The sequence below is a fragment of the Gouania willdenowi genome, chromosome 24 (assembly GCF_900634775.1).
Source record: "Gouania willdenowi chromosome 24, fGouWil2.1, whole genome shotgun sequence".
In the NCBI taxonomy this organism is placed as follows: Eukaryota; Metazoa; Chordata; class Actinopteri; order Blenniiformes; family Gobiesocidae; genus Gouania; species Gouania willdenowi.
The window spans coordinates 21,104,959-21,123,423 of NC_041066.1; the positions used below are offsets into that span (position 1 = coordinate 21,104,959).

General features: G+C 36.3%; 1 protein-coding gene across 2 annotated transcripts in view; it reads left to right on the forward strand.

Moving 5' to 3' along the window:
• Window positions 1–18,465, forward strand: part of LOC114457678 (visinin-like protein 1) — a 48,930-nt gene that overhangs the window by 4,165 nt on the left and 26,300 nt on the right. For both annotated transcript variants that reach the window (XM_028439696.1, XM_028439695.1), the window contains exon 2: window positions 4,654–4,822. In XM_028439696.1, the coding sequence (XP_028295497.1) occupies window positions 4,661–4,822 (162 nt within the window). In that variant the 5' untranslated portion in view covers window positions 4,654–4,660. The remainder of the gene's footprint in view (window positions 1–4,653; window positions 4,823–18,465) is intronic.

The following is an 18,465-nucleotide window of genomic DNA, read 5'->3' on the forward strand; positions in this document are numbered from 1 at the left end:
TGGTCTTATGCTGTTTTTAGAATTCATTATATCTTGATTTATTTTAGTTTCACAATAAACAGCTGAAATTTATATTTAAAAAAACCTTTCACTGTGAGGTGGAGAACAGAAAACGAGCTTGCATCAGTGTGACTCTGCACATTGGTGCTTGTTGAATAAAAAATGGGAAGCAGCTTGTTGAGTAATGCTTGAATACTGATGCAGTGTAATTTGCATGTCTTCTTCACCTAGATGTTTAGTGTGTGTCCCGTGTGCCTTTTTCTCTTCTTTCTACCTTTTTACTTGTTGGCCAGTAAAAAGTATCTCAGTAAAATAATACTCCCCCCACGGTTCTTGCCACGGTTCCCTTACATACAGTAAACATCTCATGTATATCGTGCCTTTTGGAAAAAGGCGTGGCCAAACAAGGTGTCAGTGGAAAGGTCTGGTCCGCCCTAGTCCGTGTATGTGCATCTCCCCAGGGTAGAGTCAGGACTGCGCCCGCTAGAGGCGAAACACTCAATCGCCTCAAAAAACCTGGGAAAAATCCAAAAATGCTCAGATCAGGTCAAATGAGGTGTCAGCGGAACGGTCTGGTCCTCCCCAAGTTTTTGAAATGTAAAACTGAGAAAATAACCTCCATTCAATGCTGTTTGGTGCTGTGCATTACGTTTAATCAGATTTGGAATCATAAATACTTTATTTATCCCAGCAAGAAATTGAACAAACACCAAACAAGAAGAAAGAAGAGAAGAAGAAAGGAAAAGTACATAGTGAAGTAAACGTTAACCAAATAAGGACAAAATACCAGAGCACACTAGGGCTGGGCGATATGGCCTTTTAGAAATACCGCGATATTTTTAGGCCATGTCACGATACACGATATATATCTCGATATTTTGCATTACCCTTGAATTAACACTTTGATGCACAAAATCACACCAGTATGATGATTCTATATGTCTACATTAAAACATTCTTGATCATACTGCATTAATATATGCCAATTTTAAACTTTCATGCAAAAAAGGTGATATCACAACTAAGTCAAAGTTGACATAACTGTATTTATTAAACAGTGAGTGGCTCAAACATAAAATTGTCAACAGAAAGTGCACGTTCTGTGCAAAATTGTCACAGAGACATTTCAAAACAAGACATTAGTGCAGGATGCAACTCACATGGCATTTCAAAACACAAAATTAAAGTGCACTTTTTGTACATAATGCCACTACAATATTTTAAAACAAATAGTGCCCTTTTGTGCATGTTGTCATTAAGATGACATTTCAAAACAACACTAAATTTAAGTGCACCTTTTGTGCATAATGCCACTAAGATAAAAAAAAAAAAAAAAAAAGTCCGCGAGTTTAACGGTATGGTCATTTTCAACACCGCACAGACTACAAGCTGCGATATATCGAGTATATTCGATATATCGCCCAGCTCTAGAGCACACATTACCATAGTATAAAGTAAGATAATAGTAATAATAAAGAATTACTTCAAATAAAGCACAAAAGCCAAAAAAAAGAGGAAGAAATAGAGAAAAGAAAATGTACATAATTAAGTAAAAGACTGATCTGAACAAATGACTTTAATTCTTTTAAAATGTACTTAAGTACAAGTAAAATTACAGATTCACTCAAAAAAGTACAAGTACCCATAAAAGCATCTTAATTACTTGTAATCAGTTACTTTAACCTCTGCATGCAATGCGTGTACACGTAAGCCACCACTTTGTGTACTTCTTTAATGTCAGTGCAGTCAACCGTACAGTGACTTCATGGCAAAGCTGTCACACTGTCTAGCTCTCCATGAGCTCTGATGTTTCCTGATGTTCCTAATGTATGCACGCTCAGCACTCTCATGCAGCCTTTATCGAAGAGAAAAGTATTAGCAGATTGCCTCATCAGCTTCACTGCACTACGGTGTTGAGTGGTTATGGCCTGTCCTTAAGGGTGGCTCAGCAGTGCAATTTGCTAGCGCTCGGCTAAATGTTTCTTAAAATGCACACTACACACATCTAAAATGTTTGCTTACTTGACTTCCTCTAATATCCATTGACCTGTGGCCTCGAGCAGGATGAACGGGAATTTAAATTGGAAGGATGGGTAGGGCTGGGCACTATGGCCCAAAACTCATATCTCTATATTTCTTCTCAAAATAGCGATATACGATATAAATCTTGATAATTTAAAATCGAATGAAGTTTCACAAGGAAGACAATTCTGAGTAAATTTTGCAGATGCAAAATGCCACATGCACCTTTATTAACAAACAGCTGCACAATATGTGCCACTTTTGGCTTTTTCTCCTCCAAGGGACAGCACGTGTGAGTGAGTTTTGGAGTGTGGCGTATTCAGGGGAAGATCTGGGTTAGGACACAATCAGAATTCATCTAACTGTGCTTTTCATTATGTTCTGAGAAGTAGTGAAAGCAGCGACTCCTCATTATTATTATTCCTGGAGCTGCTACGTCCTTTTTCTAGGTGCACCATTCTGTACTAGAAATAAACAAACATTACAAATCTTTGTTATTTTTAAACACTGCAATTTTCCATACACTAGTAGCAGTGAGAACCCCCACCTTTAGCCTTTCACATTAAGAGCCCTGGATAAATGTTATACACTTCAACGTGATAGACAGATTTTAGGTAGCTTTCAGGTAAAACATCATCATTAAATTAGCCATTAAATTCCTTAATTTTTTGGGGTTTTTTGTGTGTGCTGTATCTGCCTGGGGCTCAGGTTAGCAATAAACCCATGTGCAGCAATATTAAACTTCCTTTGATACACAAAGCATGTAATACAATACATAAACTCAGCTGTTGCATGGACACTTTTAGGGTTAGAGGTGCATCTAAGTTCTTTACAACGAAGGAACAGTTCAGATATCTAAGCATTAGTAATCGAGAAAAAACAGAGCTTTATTTAAAAAAATAAATAAAAAAATAGTAAGAGCATAGAACCATAAATCATTGCTCACTAAATAGGTCATATTACCATATTTTTGTCCTTTTTTTTTTATAAACTTCAGCCATTGTTTTTCATTCACACACTGTACATATTGTGTAATCAGTGTTTCCCACACTGCGCATACGCCACACTAGTGCTCTTTACTGTGCTGTTGTATAATTCAAAACCTATATGCAATTTTGTGTGTGTGTGCGCTTGCCTGATCGTGTGCTGAGATAGGCTCAAACACTCAGTGATCCAATCAGGATAGGAGAGAAGAGAAGATGGAAATAGATGAATGATTAGATATTCCAAGAAAGAAGAAACACACAAAAAAAAGCCAACTAAATCAAAATGTTGACCATGTGGTGAGACATTTTTAGATTGGATTTGGCCTGAGGAGCATCATTTTTCTCTGGGGATAGAGGAGTATTTATAAGATGGCACCTATCCATGAATCATTTAGTATGTGATAATGAACATTTTAACATTGTTACTTGGCTCTGATAGACTTATTTTGGCAAAATGTAGGGATTTTTTTTATTATATCTGAGTTTGTAATGGTTTCCGATATAAACCAGCTAATAATGGCGTTGTGGGAAGAAATGTTTTGCCATCTTGACCAAATAAAAAAATTATGTTACTGCAGCAAAACAAATGAACAAGCCACATCCAGGGTTGGGCTGTTATTGTGAAGTTTAATAATAAATATGGTAGCTAATAAACTGCCTGAAATTGTGCGAAAAAAGCTAAGAATGGTTAGTTAAGTTAACCATGTTCTTATTTTCCTATGTCTATGCTAGCACAAGATGTTACGTGAGGTTTAACATATCAGTCCATATTTGCTCTACTTGCTAGAGATTTATTAACCTGTTTTACGGGGAAAACATCATGGAAACTTGTGATATTGTCCCAAAACATGTAGGTGAGGGTTAAGTCTGTGCTGTATACGTAATTCCATTTCACGAGGTGAAGTTCCTCATATCGCAAGATCTTGTAGCAAGAAATTTGGGCCAAATTTGACATTTCAATTTCTTTTCCCACTCGTCTCTTTTCCGAAATATGTGTAAATGCATGCTATTGTTCAAAACATATATTCCATGTCATATTGCAACTTTTGCTCAAAAACCCATAACTTGGCCAGTTCCGTTTTTAGAAGAGATTTACGCAATTCCCTTCAGTTTTCTGTGATCATGGAAAATCGAGCGTTCTACGTACAAACAGGATAATTGGGGGAGATTACTGTCATACAATACTTAGGTTTTTCAGGAACAATACTTGCTCGACCGTCATCCACCTGTTATACGGAGGGAAATATCATGGAACTTTGTCATATTGCAAGATCTCGTGGCAAGAAATTTGCACAAGATTTACGTCTCTTTTCGAACGCATCTGTTTTCTGAAAAATATTGTGTAAATACGTGACATTCTTTAGCAAAGAGATTCTAATAAAAATTATTGTAAACGTGATGTGCATTATATAAAGTTCAATGCAGTCATGACTTTTTGAAAAATAAACTTCTGGAACTGCAATAATTTGCTTTGGAAAAACTCAATGTTTGGGAACATCTCAAACATTCAGATTGACAAAAAACAACCAACCAATTTGAGACACCTGCAGATGTAAATGATGGCAGTAAAAGCAAGTTTCAAAAACTGACGACCTGACAACAGTTAAAAAATCATCCTTTTTTTTTCTTTTTTTTTTTTTTGAAGGAACAAAATGGGGAAACAGAACAGCAAGCTGACCCCCGAAGTGATGGAGGACTTGGTGAAGAACACAGAGTTTAACGAACACGAGCTGAAGCAGTGGTACAAGGGCTTCCTGAAGGACTGTCCTACCGGCCGACTCAACTTGGAGGAGTTCCAGCAGCTCTATGTCAAGGTCAGATGGCACCCACTTTCAAATACTGTTGGAGAAACACCACACTGTCATTAGAAAGGCTTTGCACTATTATTCTCTGCTATAAGCCGCCTCTTGACCCCCCTAGGGCGTACGGTATTTGCTTCTTTGTGATGAAGTTGAACTTTGGTCAAGGACTGGTAAACCTTTCCCAGTTGAACTTGTTTGCATGCTGGAAAATGTGACGGCTTTCTCATTCCACACTGTGTTCTACGTTGTCATATACGGTAAAAGCAGCAAGGCCTACCAACATTTGTAATTTTCTATTCCATTTAAGAAGAGTTGAGATACCATGAGATAAAGATGGTCATATTCAGTCAACACTAAAAACAGATGCAAAAAAAGCAGTATTTATAAAAGCCACATACAAGATGGCACAGCACAAACTATTGTTGAATAAGCATGTTTCTAATAGTCATATTAGATAAACAGTGAAATATGCAGATTATACAAATTCTGAATACAAAATTAGGTAAATCACATTGATAATTTTTCAACATATACCAGGGTTGGGGTCAGTTATAATTGCAATCACGTAATTGATAATTAATTACAAATGTGGCGTAATTTTGATTATTTTCAAAATATGTTGCTGTCGTAATGGTAATCAAATTGTAATTGAGTTCAGATAATTGATTTTGTAACTGTAATTGCCTTGAAAGTTCTATAAAACTGTAATGCAAAACTGGGGAACCATGTTACAGTTCTATGTACAGTTCTACACATATGTAGTTAACAATTATTAAAATGTTTCATATCAAACTTTTCCACATTTTACCCATTAAGAAAAAATTGAAATCGAGGGGTATACTGACACAAAAAAGGCTCATCATTTGTATTGATTAGGAAGCCTAACAAAGGTAGCCAATGGATAGGAAATAAATTAGATGATAGATATTTGTTTTTAGTGTATTTTACAGCTGATTTAGGACCCGTTATCATAAGAGGTGCTAACAAAAAGCTAACACAGATTCACTTTTATAAGGTTATTTATTTCAGGCTTGGTAATTGTGATTAATTGCAATTGAAATTCAGTAATTGAGAACGTAATCGTAATTGACTTTCTGAGGTTAAAAATAATTGTAATTGAATTGTAATTGGAAAAAATACTGGCCACTATAATCGTAATTGAACATAGGTAATTGAAAATGTAATTGTAACTGAATAATGTAATTGACCCCAACCCTGACTGGTGATTATGACAGGGCTGTTCATTGAAGGTTTCTGTGATTTAGCCTCTAATATTAGCCAATTAGTTAGCCACAATTATTGTTATCATGGTATAGTTTGTTCCTCGTCAAATGCAGAGGTTAGATTGAACACAGCTGGAAAATTAGTGCCAATAACTGTTTATCTCACTAGTCGTAACCCCTGATAGAAGTGGCCATAGTTGGTTGAACTTTATCGACATTTCCATTATTGATTTGAAGAAGGAATCTATCACTGTAGCACCGCTGTGGGCATTCTAGAAATGAGGGCCAATGGAAAACCTCGGGTTTCCATGTGGCAAATGATGAAGAAAATGCATTTGTGACGTAGTTTTTCCTGCGGTTCCAGTCTTTGTGAAAAGATGCGTTGAGGTTTACAGAGTCATGGTAGAAAGGGGAAGCTGCAAAATGACACAAAGATTAGCACGGATTAGGAATCCAATTGGTTCTTTAATGAAGGTCTTCAATAGACACACAGAGTAAGTCTTTAGTTAAACGTTATGCGAGAAATGGCTTAAAATGAGAATCACGCAGAAGAATGAATTAGTCTCTTTTTTTAGTTGATTTTTTCAAATGATTATTATTGTATAATTACAACTTTTAAACAAAAAAGATCAATTAGTTGATCAGTTTACATTGATACGGTGGTGATTGTCAGATTCCAGTGTTTGAATTATTAATATGTATGTAAATCTCTTCTGCAAGAGAGACCTGGCCAAGAATTGAAGCTCATATTTACATAAAAACAGTTTTAAAACGATTACGTTAAAGATATAATAACAATTGAATTTACAAAATCAGTCAAAACATATATCAATTACACTCAAAGATACCAGATTTTGCAGAAAGATTTTTGCACATACCCTGGGCAGTGGGATAGCAACAAATTTGCAAGAGCAGAGAATCGCTGAATAGGTTTTTTTTTCGCGTGTTTAAGTTGGATTTTGACTTTACGCAGCTAACTTTCATAAAGCGCGCATAGAAAACTGCAATAATCATTGGCAATAGTTGTTTAGAATAGTGAAAGAATCCCCAAGTCACTTTACAATGTGCTTGCTTTATTCAATTTAATTATCTTTTCATCATTGCGTAGTGTTTTGTGCTTTAAAAATAGGGCCTACACATTTTAGAAAAAAAGCTATTTTGTCCTATACCTGCAATTAAATGACAAAACCAGACTAAAGCTATGTTGAGCTTAAATAAACATAACTTTATTAAATCATAATCGTACGTTTCCCGAACATGGGCCAATTGTAACACATAATTTCCTTATCGGAAGTCGTTTTGCAACACTGTATTTTTGGTTACTATAATACTCGATACACTGTTCATATACATTTTTTTTGAAGGAAGGATGTGCTATTTGGACCTTGTAAAAAATGAAATGAAAAAAAAAGCTCAATACATAGTAAGATATTTGTATTTTTTGATAGGAATGGAAAAAAAGCCAAACATGAATACTGTTGGGACTCCTGCGTAGGTTGCAGCAGGCTCCGCTCTGCTCTGTTTGCACCTCCCTGTATCTGGGCAGAAAACCCGACAGAGGCTGATATCAAAAGCGCTGCAATGATTACCTTCCATGCTAATACATAGCCTACAGTATCTCATTACTTCTGACCCGGCCGTGTGAGTTAGTTTGATGATTTATTCATTTCAGCTCATTAAACAAATAAAAAAACTAAAAAGAAACGGTGAAGATCAGAGAATCACAGCTGGGATGAAACACAGGTGGAGGTAGATATTAACTCGATCAAATACAAGTTATTCCTTCTATATTCAAATTTCAAACTATATTTGAAATTTATATAAACCGTCACAGTCTCTAATTCAGTTTTAGGGTTTACAGTTTTCCGTTTAGTTTTTGTTTCATCTACTTTCTCTATCAGATATCATTACAGGCTTTTACACTTCTGAAATCCTGCCAAAAATGCTTAATATGGTTAACTGAGTTAAGTATTGTTTTAAATTTCATATTTCTTTGTTGTATTTGTGCTGAAATCACCCAAGATTTTGCATGTGATTTGACGTCTGTCCGTTTGCTAAAGTTGCTACACATTAAGCAACTCGTTTTACGGTGGAAAATTGTGTGTAAATTATGTGTAATATCATCCCAAAACATGTCAGTAAGGGTTTAGTCTGTGTCATACAGCTAATCCAATTTAAGAAGGAAAACTCGGTAAAATCCTGTCATGTTAAATGCGAGAATTGACATTTTCGTCTCTCTGGCCACACATTTACGGTAAAAAATTGTGTAAATGCGTGATATTATCCCAAAGCATGCATGTGAGGTATTTTCCGCCATATTGCAATTTACTTGAAATCAGAGCCCCTACAATCATGAGGTACCATGTGACTACATAGGAAATGTCAAATAATCCTTAGCTTGGGTTCTGAAAATGTTACATATTGACCTAGTCAGTTGTATAAAATGCATTGCTCACTTACAGTTTCCTTACCTTTAGTCATCGGCTTTGGATCATCGACTAAAAGAATAAAATCATTGGTACAATCATCCATATTGAGTTTCCTCTGTCTAACTTTAGAGATAGGGTCAGTTTCTTGGAAATCTGGTGGACTAGACCAGTAAAATGTTAAGATTTAAACATCCAATCCATTCTCCTGTGGATATTAGAATGACTAATCACTCGGGAGGAGCTCGGAGTAGAGTCGGTCATCTGTTTCGGATACGTCCTGGTTGCCTCCCTCGGGAGGTGTTTCAGGCATGTCCTATTGGGATGAGGCCTCGTGGAAGGCCCAGGACACGCTGGAGGGACTATGTCACTGAGCTGGTCTGGTGTCGCCTCGGGGTCCCCCAGAACGGCTGGAGGAGGTGTACGTGGATCGGCAGATCTGGGCATCTCTGCTGAGACTGCTGCCTCCGCGACCCGGTCCCGGATAAAGCGGAAGAAAATGGATGGATGGACTAATCCCATCCTAATGGGATAGAAGAAGTAGAAGTTTGCGAATTGAAGTGGTGAATGGATATTTACGCAAATTCTTGCAAAAATAATTCAGATTGTGGATATTTTGAAATTTTATTGCATTTAAAAAAGGTAAATAATTCCTTGTGATTTGTACTTTATTAATTTATCACACAGAAATATACACAAATGATCAGGATGTCAATGCCCCAAGAATGAGATGCATAGATTTCAAAATCCATCCAGCATTCTGTGACCCTGATCAGAATAAACAGGTATTAGAAAAGATTGGATGTTGTTTTTTTTGTACCATCTCAACATCTTTTGTCCACTTGTATTTTTATGGGTTTTTCTCTCTGAGTTCCAGTGAAAGAAAGCGCCACGAGCTACGAGTAGGAATGGCCATTTTTCTTTTATTAGCCGTGACAGGAAACGCTTCATATCCAGAAGGGGGCCGCTCTTACATAAGCCCCCCGCCAGGGCTCTCAGGTCATGGCTGTGCTTTTTTTTTTCTTCTAAATGCCATCAGATCTTGTGCGTCTATGGAGACCTGTCGGAGAAAAGATAACCGGGAACAATCAGAAACACATTAGATTGACAATCTGAAGAAAGTGAAACATTTTAAGTGTCTCTCCTTTGGCAGGAAAGACATTTTGACATTTTGTTCAAAGGCCAAATGTCTTATAAATCTTATGAAGGCTCAATAGCAGAAATTCCAGCGACACCTGGAATTAAGAATGAGTATCCGCTCTGATGGATGGATACATGCAGAAAAGAATGGAACACCCTCCTCCTCTCGCCATCGAAAATCTCTTTACACCACAATGCAATGACACCTGAGGAAACGCGGTGGCAGCACAAAAGGGGGGTGACAGCATGCTCGCGCTTATCCGGGTTTGGCTCCATGATAAATCCCACAATTGGTGCAACCCTTTGTGTTCCCAGGCAACTGCGAATGAGTGATTGGGCTTTATTTAAATCCACAGGATGAGGGGAAAAAGCAGTCCTCTGGGACCTCGCATTAATGTGACAGATTGTTCCTGTGAACAGTGAGTGTCTGTTTGTTGTGTCTCTGATTGTGCAGCAGTGGAGGGTCATATGTTCAGTAGGAGGCAGATTGAGACGAAACTGTGTTTTCGCGTTGGCTGTAAGTGAGAAACTTAAAGTAAGCGTTCATATTATTTATTAGTCATTAGCCTGATCATTGACGAAGGATGATTGAGATGAGAACACCAGGCTGCATGTATGAGATTCTTAAGGTCACCTTTTTATTTTTGGCATTCAGTTTCCTCATGAGACACAAACACACCTGGAAAAGTCATCCAGAAACAGAACAGTGCTCTGCTAAACACTGTAGGCTGCTATTTGGTTACTATGGTTAGTATGATGAGCGTTCCACTGAAGTATACTCCTAAGTTTCCCAAGATGCATTTGGAACCGACAACGACAAAAACCTGTACCACAGTGAGGCTAAACATCTCTGTTGATTCTCCACCTTTGAAAGTTCTGAAAACATTTTAAGTGAGAAAGTGACCAAGTAGAATATCAACATGTGCTCATTTGATTCATAAAACTCACGGAAACACATTTCACGCCGACATTTTGGAGATTTTTCGAAGACCCTCCACTTTGCTACTGACAAAACTTTCGGTTAACTTCAAAACAAGAGCCCTATTTACAAAAGCGTTAACAAAACTAATGGAAGACAAATAGATATTATTTTCTTTTGAAAAGATGTGATTTTTAGCTTAAAGCCGATCTCAGGACCTTTTTACATTTCGCTCGCAATGCATCATGGGGCGGTTGAGTGTGTGCCCACCGTGCATATTGATCAATATTGTAATCATGATTATAATCACAATTATTTATCATGTTTGGAAAAAAAACAGTTTTTATCACTACTTTTAAATAAACAATCTGTGCACAGTTTATATTGCAAAATGAAACTTTAAATAAGAATTATTCTAAACAAACAAACAAATAAAATTAACCTAAGAATGAAAAATTTACCAAAAGCTAACTGAGTAATACATTATTACAGAGTGCAGAGCCCGTATTTTAAATGTAAATATTGCCGACGATCAGGTTAACGTAATCGTGGAAACCAAAATCGTAATCACGATTAAAATTTGAGTAATTGTGCAGCCCTAGTGCATACTTAAAAAATGTCCCAATATAGTATACATCCGTGTATCTCTCGCGTACTCAGTGTTTTCATACTGTCTAATGTGAAGGCACTGCATACTCATTTTGATATCAGACTTAGTATGATTAGTACTTTAGTATGCGATTTCGAATACAGCCTCAGTTCTCAACTTATTTTTTTTTTTTTGTGACTTTATTCTTAAAGCTGCTGGAGACGATTTAGTTTTAATGAGGTAAAGACGCATAATGTAGTCCTCGAGATCAATAGATTTAAGAAAAAAAAGATGTGAAATGTTGAATTGGCCGCTCGAAAGTTTCATGTCCACTGTAAACACGGTTTATTGACATTGCATTGTGGGATGTGGAGTCCCGATGCATATATATATATATATATATATATATATATATATATATATATTTTTACTTCATTCTTCATTTGTTTTCATGGACTAAAAGTTGCGGAATGCGGAGATTTATTATTGAGCGATATATAAAATATATTTAATCTATGAGGCCTACACTATTTCTATCTGCTAAAACATTTTTTTTTGCCTCCAGCAGCTTTAAAATGTTGATGTTCGGCTTCTAATAGAAATAAAACTCAAGTATACAGTAAAATAAAAGCTTTACCCCATTGAATGATGTTATTCAGATCTATTTAAAAATGGTTATTAACTGCAACGAAACATGTGAATAATTATAAATTAAATAATTGCATGTTTCGTAGTTTATCTATTTAATCATCAGTAGTCTTTTTTGTTTGCTGTGTGTGAAACTTGTTAAAAGTTTGCAAACTGAGCTAAAATGAGACTATTCCCATGCATTATTTGCACACTATGCTCGTCTTTTGGTATGATAATTAATACATGAATAGCTCATTTAGGTGACGTGATAAAAAGCTGGTGCCGTCATGAATAGATAATGTGACTGATAAATGGAATGAAGGAAAAAGAAATGAACTCATCAGGGATTTTGGTATTATTCATTAATCAGTGTGGTAAAACATTCATCTTGTGCAGAAATTGAAGTATTAGCTTTAATGAAGCACAAACTAGAACATTCAGAAATGTTTAAACAATGATAACCTGTTTATAAGATTCAGAGCTTTTTCATCAGCCTTCAGAGATGTTTGTGTAATAGAAAGTAGTGACTCTTAAGACTAGTATTTTAGTGTCAAAAAAGGTTTAGAATAAAACTATCGATTAGATAATGTTGTCCTATTCTATATGATGTATGAGGAAACAAATATGAATAATTATATATCTAAACTAATAGTGTCCTGCTTTATCCAATAGTAAGGTTTGCTAACTATTCTGGACTTTCCCACTTTTTTTTTTAACTGTGTAATTGTTATTGTCACAATATTATTATTAATTAAGTTTTTATTATAATTAATATTTTGTGGTCATTTTGGCATCGCCTAGATATGTTTACGTTTACAATTGCAATTGTACATATGCACGTAATATCACACACTGACATTTGCTCAGTGCTGCTCTAAATATAGAAAGTAGTTGCAATGCTAAACATAGATTAGCTGATGATAGATACATAAATAAATAAATAAATTTTCACTTTGTTTCATTGCGATATTTCAGTTTTTCTTTTTTAATAAATGTGCAGATTTTTTTACATTTCTGTTTTTTTCTGTCAAGATAGGGTGCTGAGTGTACATTAATGAGAAATAAAATGAACTTTTTTGATTTTAGCAATTGGCTGCAATGAAACAAAGAGTGGAAAATTCAAATGGGTCTGAATACTTTCCATACTCACTGTAGATTAGACTTTAAAAACAACTGTATAAAATTTAATGTTTCTTAAATTCTTCATAAGATAATTTCAGAAGTTTGAGAAGGAAAATATTCTTGGAAAGTATTTTCTCACAGCAGTGAAAAAAAACGTGGAAAAATGGGTGAGATTAATGTTAATTAAAATGCAATTCAATTAATTTGATAATACATTAAAAAATATATATATATATAGATGTATCTTTTTTCAAATATCATACTTACCTCTTGAGCATAATATGGCGAGCTCAGTGTATGTCTGTTGACATGTTGGACTGTTTATTGTCCATATGTTTGTTCTGTGCTTTAAACAGAATAAATGCTTGGAAATGTCAACATTTCTCTTTCGTGAGTTCATGTTTTTGGTGATGCCCTGATGTTAAGCAGTGTTTAACTAGTCGTTTGCCTCTCAGTAATATTTTGAACAATATCTTGATATGCTTGATGTGTTTTTATATGCACAAAATATTTTTTAAGACAGTGTTTTGCCTTTGTAGATTATTTTGTGCTTGAATTGAACTGTTTTGTTGAAACCTTGTGTAATAAACTAGTCGATAAGGACATTTCAGTGTAAGGAGTATAGTTGGTTGGCAACATTCCGAGTTTATACCTTGGTTACTTCTAAGAGAACGAGGCTCCTTCTGAGGATTGTTTTTAGAACAGTTTCAAGGTTTCTTCTGCCTGCGACAGCTTTAGTTTACTCACAGTTTCAGGTGTACGTGCAGCAGCAGCAATGGCAGACAGTGTAAGAATTGAAGTGTGGCTCCAGAGCCCGCTCTCACTCATGCGTACCCAAGTGTGTGAAATTTCTCATGCCCGACACACCAGCTGCTCCACGATCCATTTGTAACGGGATAACAAACACTTGCTGAAATGTTGAGGTGACAGATTCTGATGCCGGTTTGTTGTTTTGTCCTACAGACATCGATCATGTGTACAAACGAGCTAATATATACTGTGTGTGACACTGCTGACATCTCATGAGACATGTTGTAGGTCTACAATGTGTGTGTGTCTGTGTGTGTGTGTGTGTGTTAGCATTCGGGCTGACGTTGACACGAAACGAGCATCAATACTGTCGTTTGGTCCCCTGCCAGTGAGCGCCATTGTGATGATGAAGTAGCATGTTGACTTCATTATGGGCACTGTCTCTTCCACTCACATTACTCACCTCAAACAGGCTATGGAGCCAATGCATGCATGAAACCTGAAAAAAGAGAGAAAACCATGCGACATTTTCTAAAAACCTTGATTTTTACTTGGATTATTGTGACGTAAAATGTGGAGGAATCAATATTCATGTGAATATTTTTACCGTTTGTTTTTTTGAGGATTAGGGCTATATAAATGTGTAGGATGTTAACCTTTCTGTTGATTGGATGCGTTGTCGGGATACACGCACACACTGACGCTGACCTGATTATTGATGTATAGATGTATTCCGCACTGTTGCATTTCGCCTCACAAGCCTCTAGGCTTTTCCTGTGGATGGGTGTGGTGCTACTGCTGTGTGTGCATGTGTGTGTGTGTGCATTGCTGACTGCTCCTATCCAGCCTCAATGAACTGAAAGACTGAATAAAAGTGAGGTAAACGGGGCATCGTGGGCAGTAAAACTCTCAACAGTCTGGTTTATGTCAGAAAACGTTTGACTAGAGCCGTAGAGGACACACAGTACGTTCACATGCACACAAGTGGATTAAGGATTGCTATAAATAGTATAAATGCTGGAGAGAAACCAAACTTTAGACAAAGGCCGTCTGACTCCGCCTGTATAAGCGGCGCTGTTGTTTTGTGCGTATTAACGTTGGTAACAACCGATTAAAATTAAATTTTTCACCGTCATTGCTGTGTTTGAAATGTCATTCTAACGTACTACTCATACTAAGTCTGATGTTAAACTGAGTATGTAGTAAGTAACAGCTAGTTTCCATCTGTAGTCATACTCAACTACCCCATGATGCATTGGGAGCGGAATGTAAAATCGTCCTGGGATCGACTTCAAGCTAAAAATCAAACATCCCCGTTTCAAAACAAAAGCATCTCTTCTTGTCTTCCATTAGTTTTTTCATGCTTTTGTAAATAGGGCTCTTGTTTTGAAATTTGGCAGAAGTTTTGTCAGTAGCACAATAACGGGTCCCCAAAAATCTCCCAAATGTCGACATGAAGTGTCTTTCTGCGAGTTTTATGGATCAAATGACCACATGCTGATATTCTACTTGGTCACTTTCTCACATGAAATGTTTTCAGCTCTTTCAAAGGTGGAGAATCAACAGAGATATTTTGCCTCAGCGTGCTTCAGGTTTTTGTCGTCGTAGGTTCGAAATGCATTTTGGGAAACTTCGAAATATACTTCAGTGAGAACGCTCAGCATCCTATTCATACTTACAGTATAGTAAGTGCTGTCAAGAAACTAAAAAAAAGTGTGATTAATTAATCATGCTCTGTAGTTGATTAATCTAATTAATCTCTTTTTTTAATCACACCTAAAGTTTGCTGAGAAACACCCTCAACTTGAGGTATTTTAAATTAAATTACATTATTGTGGCAGGTCAAAACATTGATGTAAAACAAAGTGGCTTTATAGTCATTTATTGTTTTAAACAGACTTGAACAGATGCGAGCTTTGACATTTACATTCCTCTGTATGTGACTGCCTGTCATATTGATGTGTACTTTTGTCAATTTCCAAATAAGAGAAAATACATTCATACATCAGAGGCGCATACAGAACAAAATTTTCCACACAGGGCTAGACCATTAGGCTTTAAAAATAAAAGCATAAAAACACAGTAAAAACAGTGATAAAGTGCTGCCACAGGATTAGTGTTTAATTATTGCACTGGGTTTGTAATAAGTTAATAAATAAAACATCATATGTAGTGCTTTAAGTTCGCACATCATAAACAGTATGAACACTTTTCTGACACCGAATGTGTTGCTTTTTATCTCCTTCAGATGATAATATTTATCCAGTGAGTTTCATTTGTCAGTCATGGCTCGCAGCATGTAGCAGTTAGCGCTGTCTGCGTGTCCGTGCTAGCTGTCCGTGCTATCGCTGCTACATTCAGGTGGTAGTGAAGGCTGCAAAGCTCCGGTAAGCAAACTCACAACTAGGGTTGTGTTTTCCATACGGTGTTTTTAAAAGCCAAAATTAACGCAAATCAAGCTGAGCAGCTCGACAGACTCCCGTCTTGCACTGCAGACTGTGCATCAGTATTATGGGTATAGCGGGAACTCTTAAAATAAGAAAGGTTCCGCTCTGTTTGGAGCGCCAAAGAAATGCGATTTCACGGCGTTATTTTTTTTAGTGCGTTAATTTTTCCTGTAATTAATTAATCTCAATTAACGCGTTAAAGTGACAGCTCTACTTATAGCATATAGTAGACAGTATATAGTCATTGAGTTTGTAGTGCATAGTATGGAGTATGCCATTTCAAACACAGCCTTTGACTATTTTTTGATGTTTAGCTCCTTTAGCTGTAGCAGCATTAACTGTGTCTCCTTGACGTCTAAAAGTGCATCTTTTACTTCTCGCACGCCATCAATCTCTTTCTCCTTCTGGAGGACGGTCGTGCGTAAAAGGACGTTTTATCATGAAAGGTTTTTGCGTTTTGTTCTATACTTATCTATTGCCTATAGTCAGAAGTGGTTCTCCAATTACCAAATCATAGCACATTATCAGTGACTCTGCTGTTTTGCACACTGTCTGAAGTCTGTGTGATGTTTGTCCGACAAGAACCATGTAGGAAATATCCAACTACAGTATTATTTTAAGGTTTTTTTTTTTTTTTGCCAATCTCGCGTTGCGCTCCTGTTCTTGGTACCATTCACCAAAACTATCTTTTTCCGTTTGTAAAATTCGTTTTTGTGAACACACTCAAACAAACATACATCTGCACCGTAGATACAGAAAGGAAGATAGCACACGTTTGGTAGTTGGCCGTTGCTCAGAATTTCTACACTGCTTTTGATGCAGTTTTTTGCTAAATGAAATAAATATTACACCATAATATTTATTTAATAACACTTCAAGTACTAGACTAGTGGTTCTCTACCATATTTTTGATGGACCCTGAGGACCCTCTGATCTGGGGATTGGAAATGTAATTTGATAGAAACAGCAGAAACTGTAATTTATTCACTCTGAGGAAAATATGAGCTTTCAGTTGCAACTTCCAGAACCAAAAAAAAAATCATACATATGAAGTAGTAACTTGGGATACTGTAATTGTTGATTCAGGTCACAATTTAATAAAATAATCCGATTTCTTTAAATGTCATAAACAATATTTTATTTTCACGTTTTCACGGACCCCCTGCAATTACACCCCAGACCACTAGAGGTCTGCGGACCCCCGGTTAAAAAACTCTGTACTAGACAATTGTTTATTTACTAACAGGCTGCAAGTTTTGCATATTTTTGAATATTAATAGATAGTTATTCATTCAAATAGGGTTAATCAATAAAACAGTATTTATATGGCACTTTTTTGTACATATTCAATTGTAGACCAAAGTGCTTCACAGAATTTTGCTAATGTGATTGGCAAAAGTTAAAAATGATTTAAAAGAAAGGTTTAGAAGCAGAGAGAGGAAGAATTTTTAAAATATAAAACATTAAAATTAGCATAAAAACATTAAAAGTAAAGAACTATGAAAACTTACAAAGCGCTACATAAAAGCCAAACTGAATTAATAAGCTTTTACCCTGCGTTTAAAAACGGTCATATTAATATCTCCCGGCAGGCTGTTCTTTAATGTGATGAATTCCATTGTTGTCCCTATTATTTACATGTTCAGAAGCTGGTTGCTACACTATGTAGTTGGTCCCAAGCAAAATGGTGGCTAAATTGGTGCTATGTTTCTATGTTGATGTTTCATAAATACACACACTCATAGACTTTGACTGTGGAGACGTTAGAATTAACCTCAGCCAAATGTCATTAATGACTTTGGTCGTGTGCAACACTGCGAATAATCCCGACTTGTTTTGCTTGTTTGATGAAATGAGACGCTCTGAAAAAGCAAAGGCAAATGATAATGATAAAGTGTGGACAAAATGACTCACTCATTATGCCTGCAAGTGGTTTACAATGTTTAGAAAGCACGCAGTGGGAAGAGTGTGACACGGAATTTGATAACAGTAATTAGCAAAGAGACAAACAGTACTATTTCTATCAGCATGTTTCCTCCCGTCATTCGGAAGTTTGCACAGTTCACTGTCACTGTTTGCATATGTGATTCAGCCTGAATAAGTCGAGGTAATAGAATTTGTAATAGAACACATTACATTATCTGCATAAAATCTCAAGTTTATAACGATCAACCCTCGAGAACAATTCATTGCTCTCTTGCTGCTTTGGACTTTGAACAGAGAGGATGTAATTGAATTGTTCTGCAATCTTAGGTGAGTCTCACCTCTGTCTCTTAGCTGTGAAAGCAGAGAAGAGGAAGTCGGTAAGAGCTTTTAGATGCTCTAAAGATACATAATAGGATCTATTCTTGGGGGAAATTATATTCAGTGGCAGTAAAGTGGTTGGTACAGCTGTCAGTCTAAAATCCC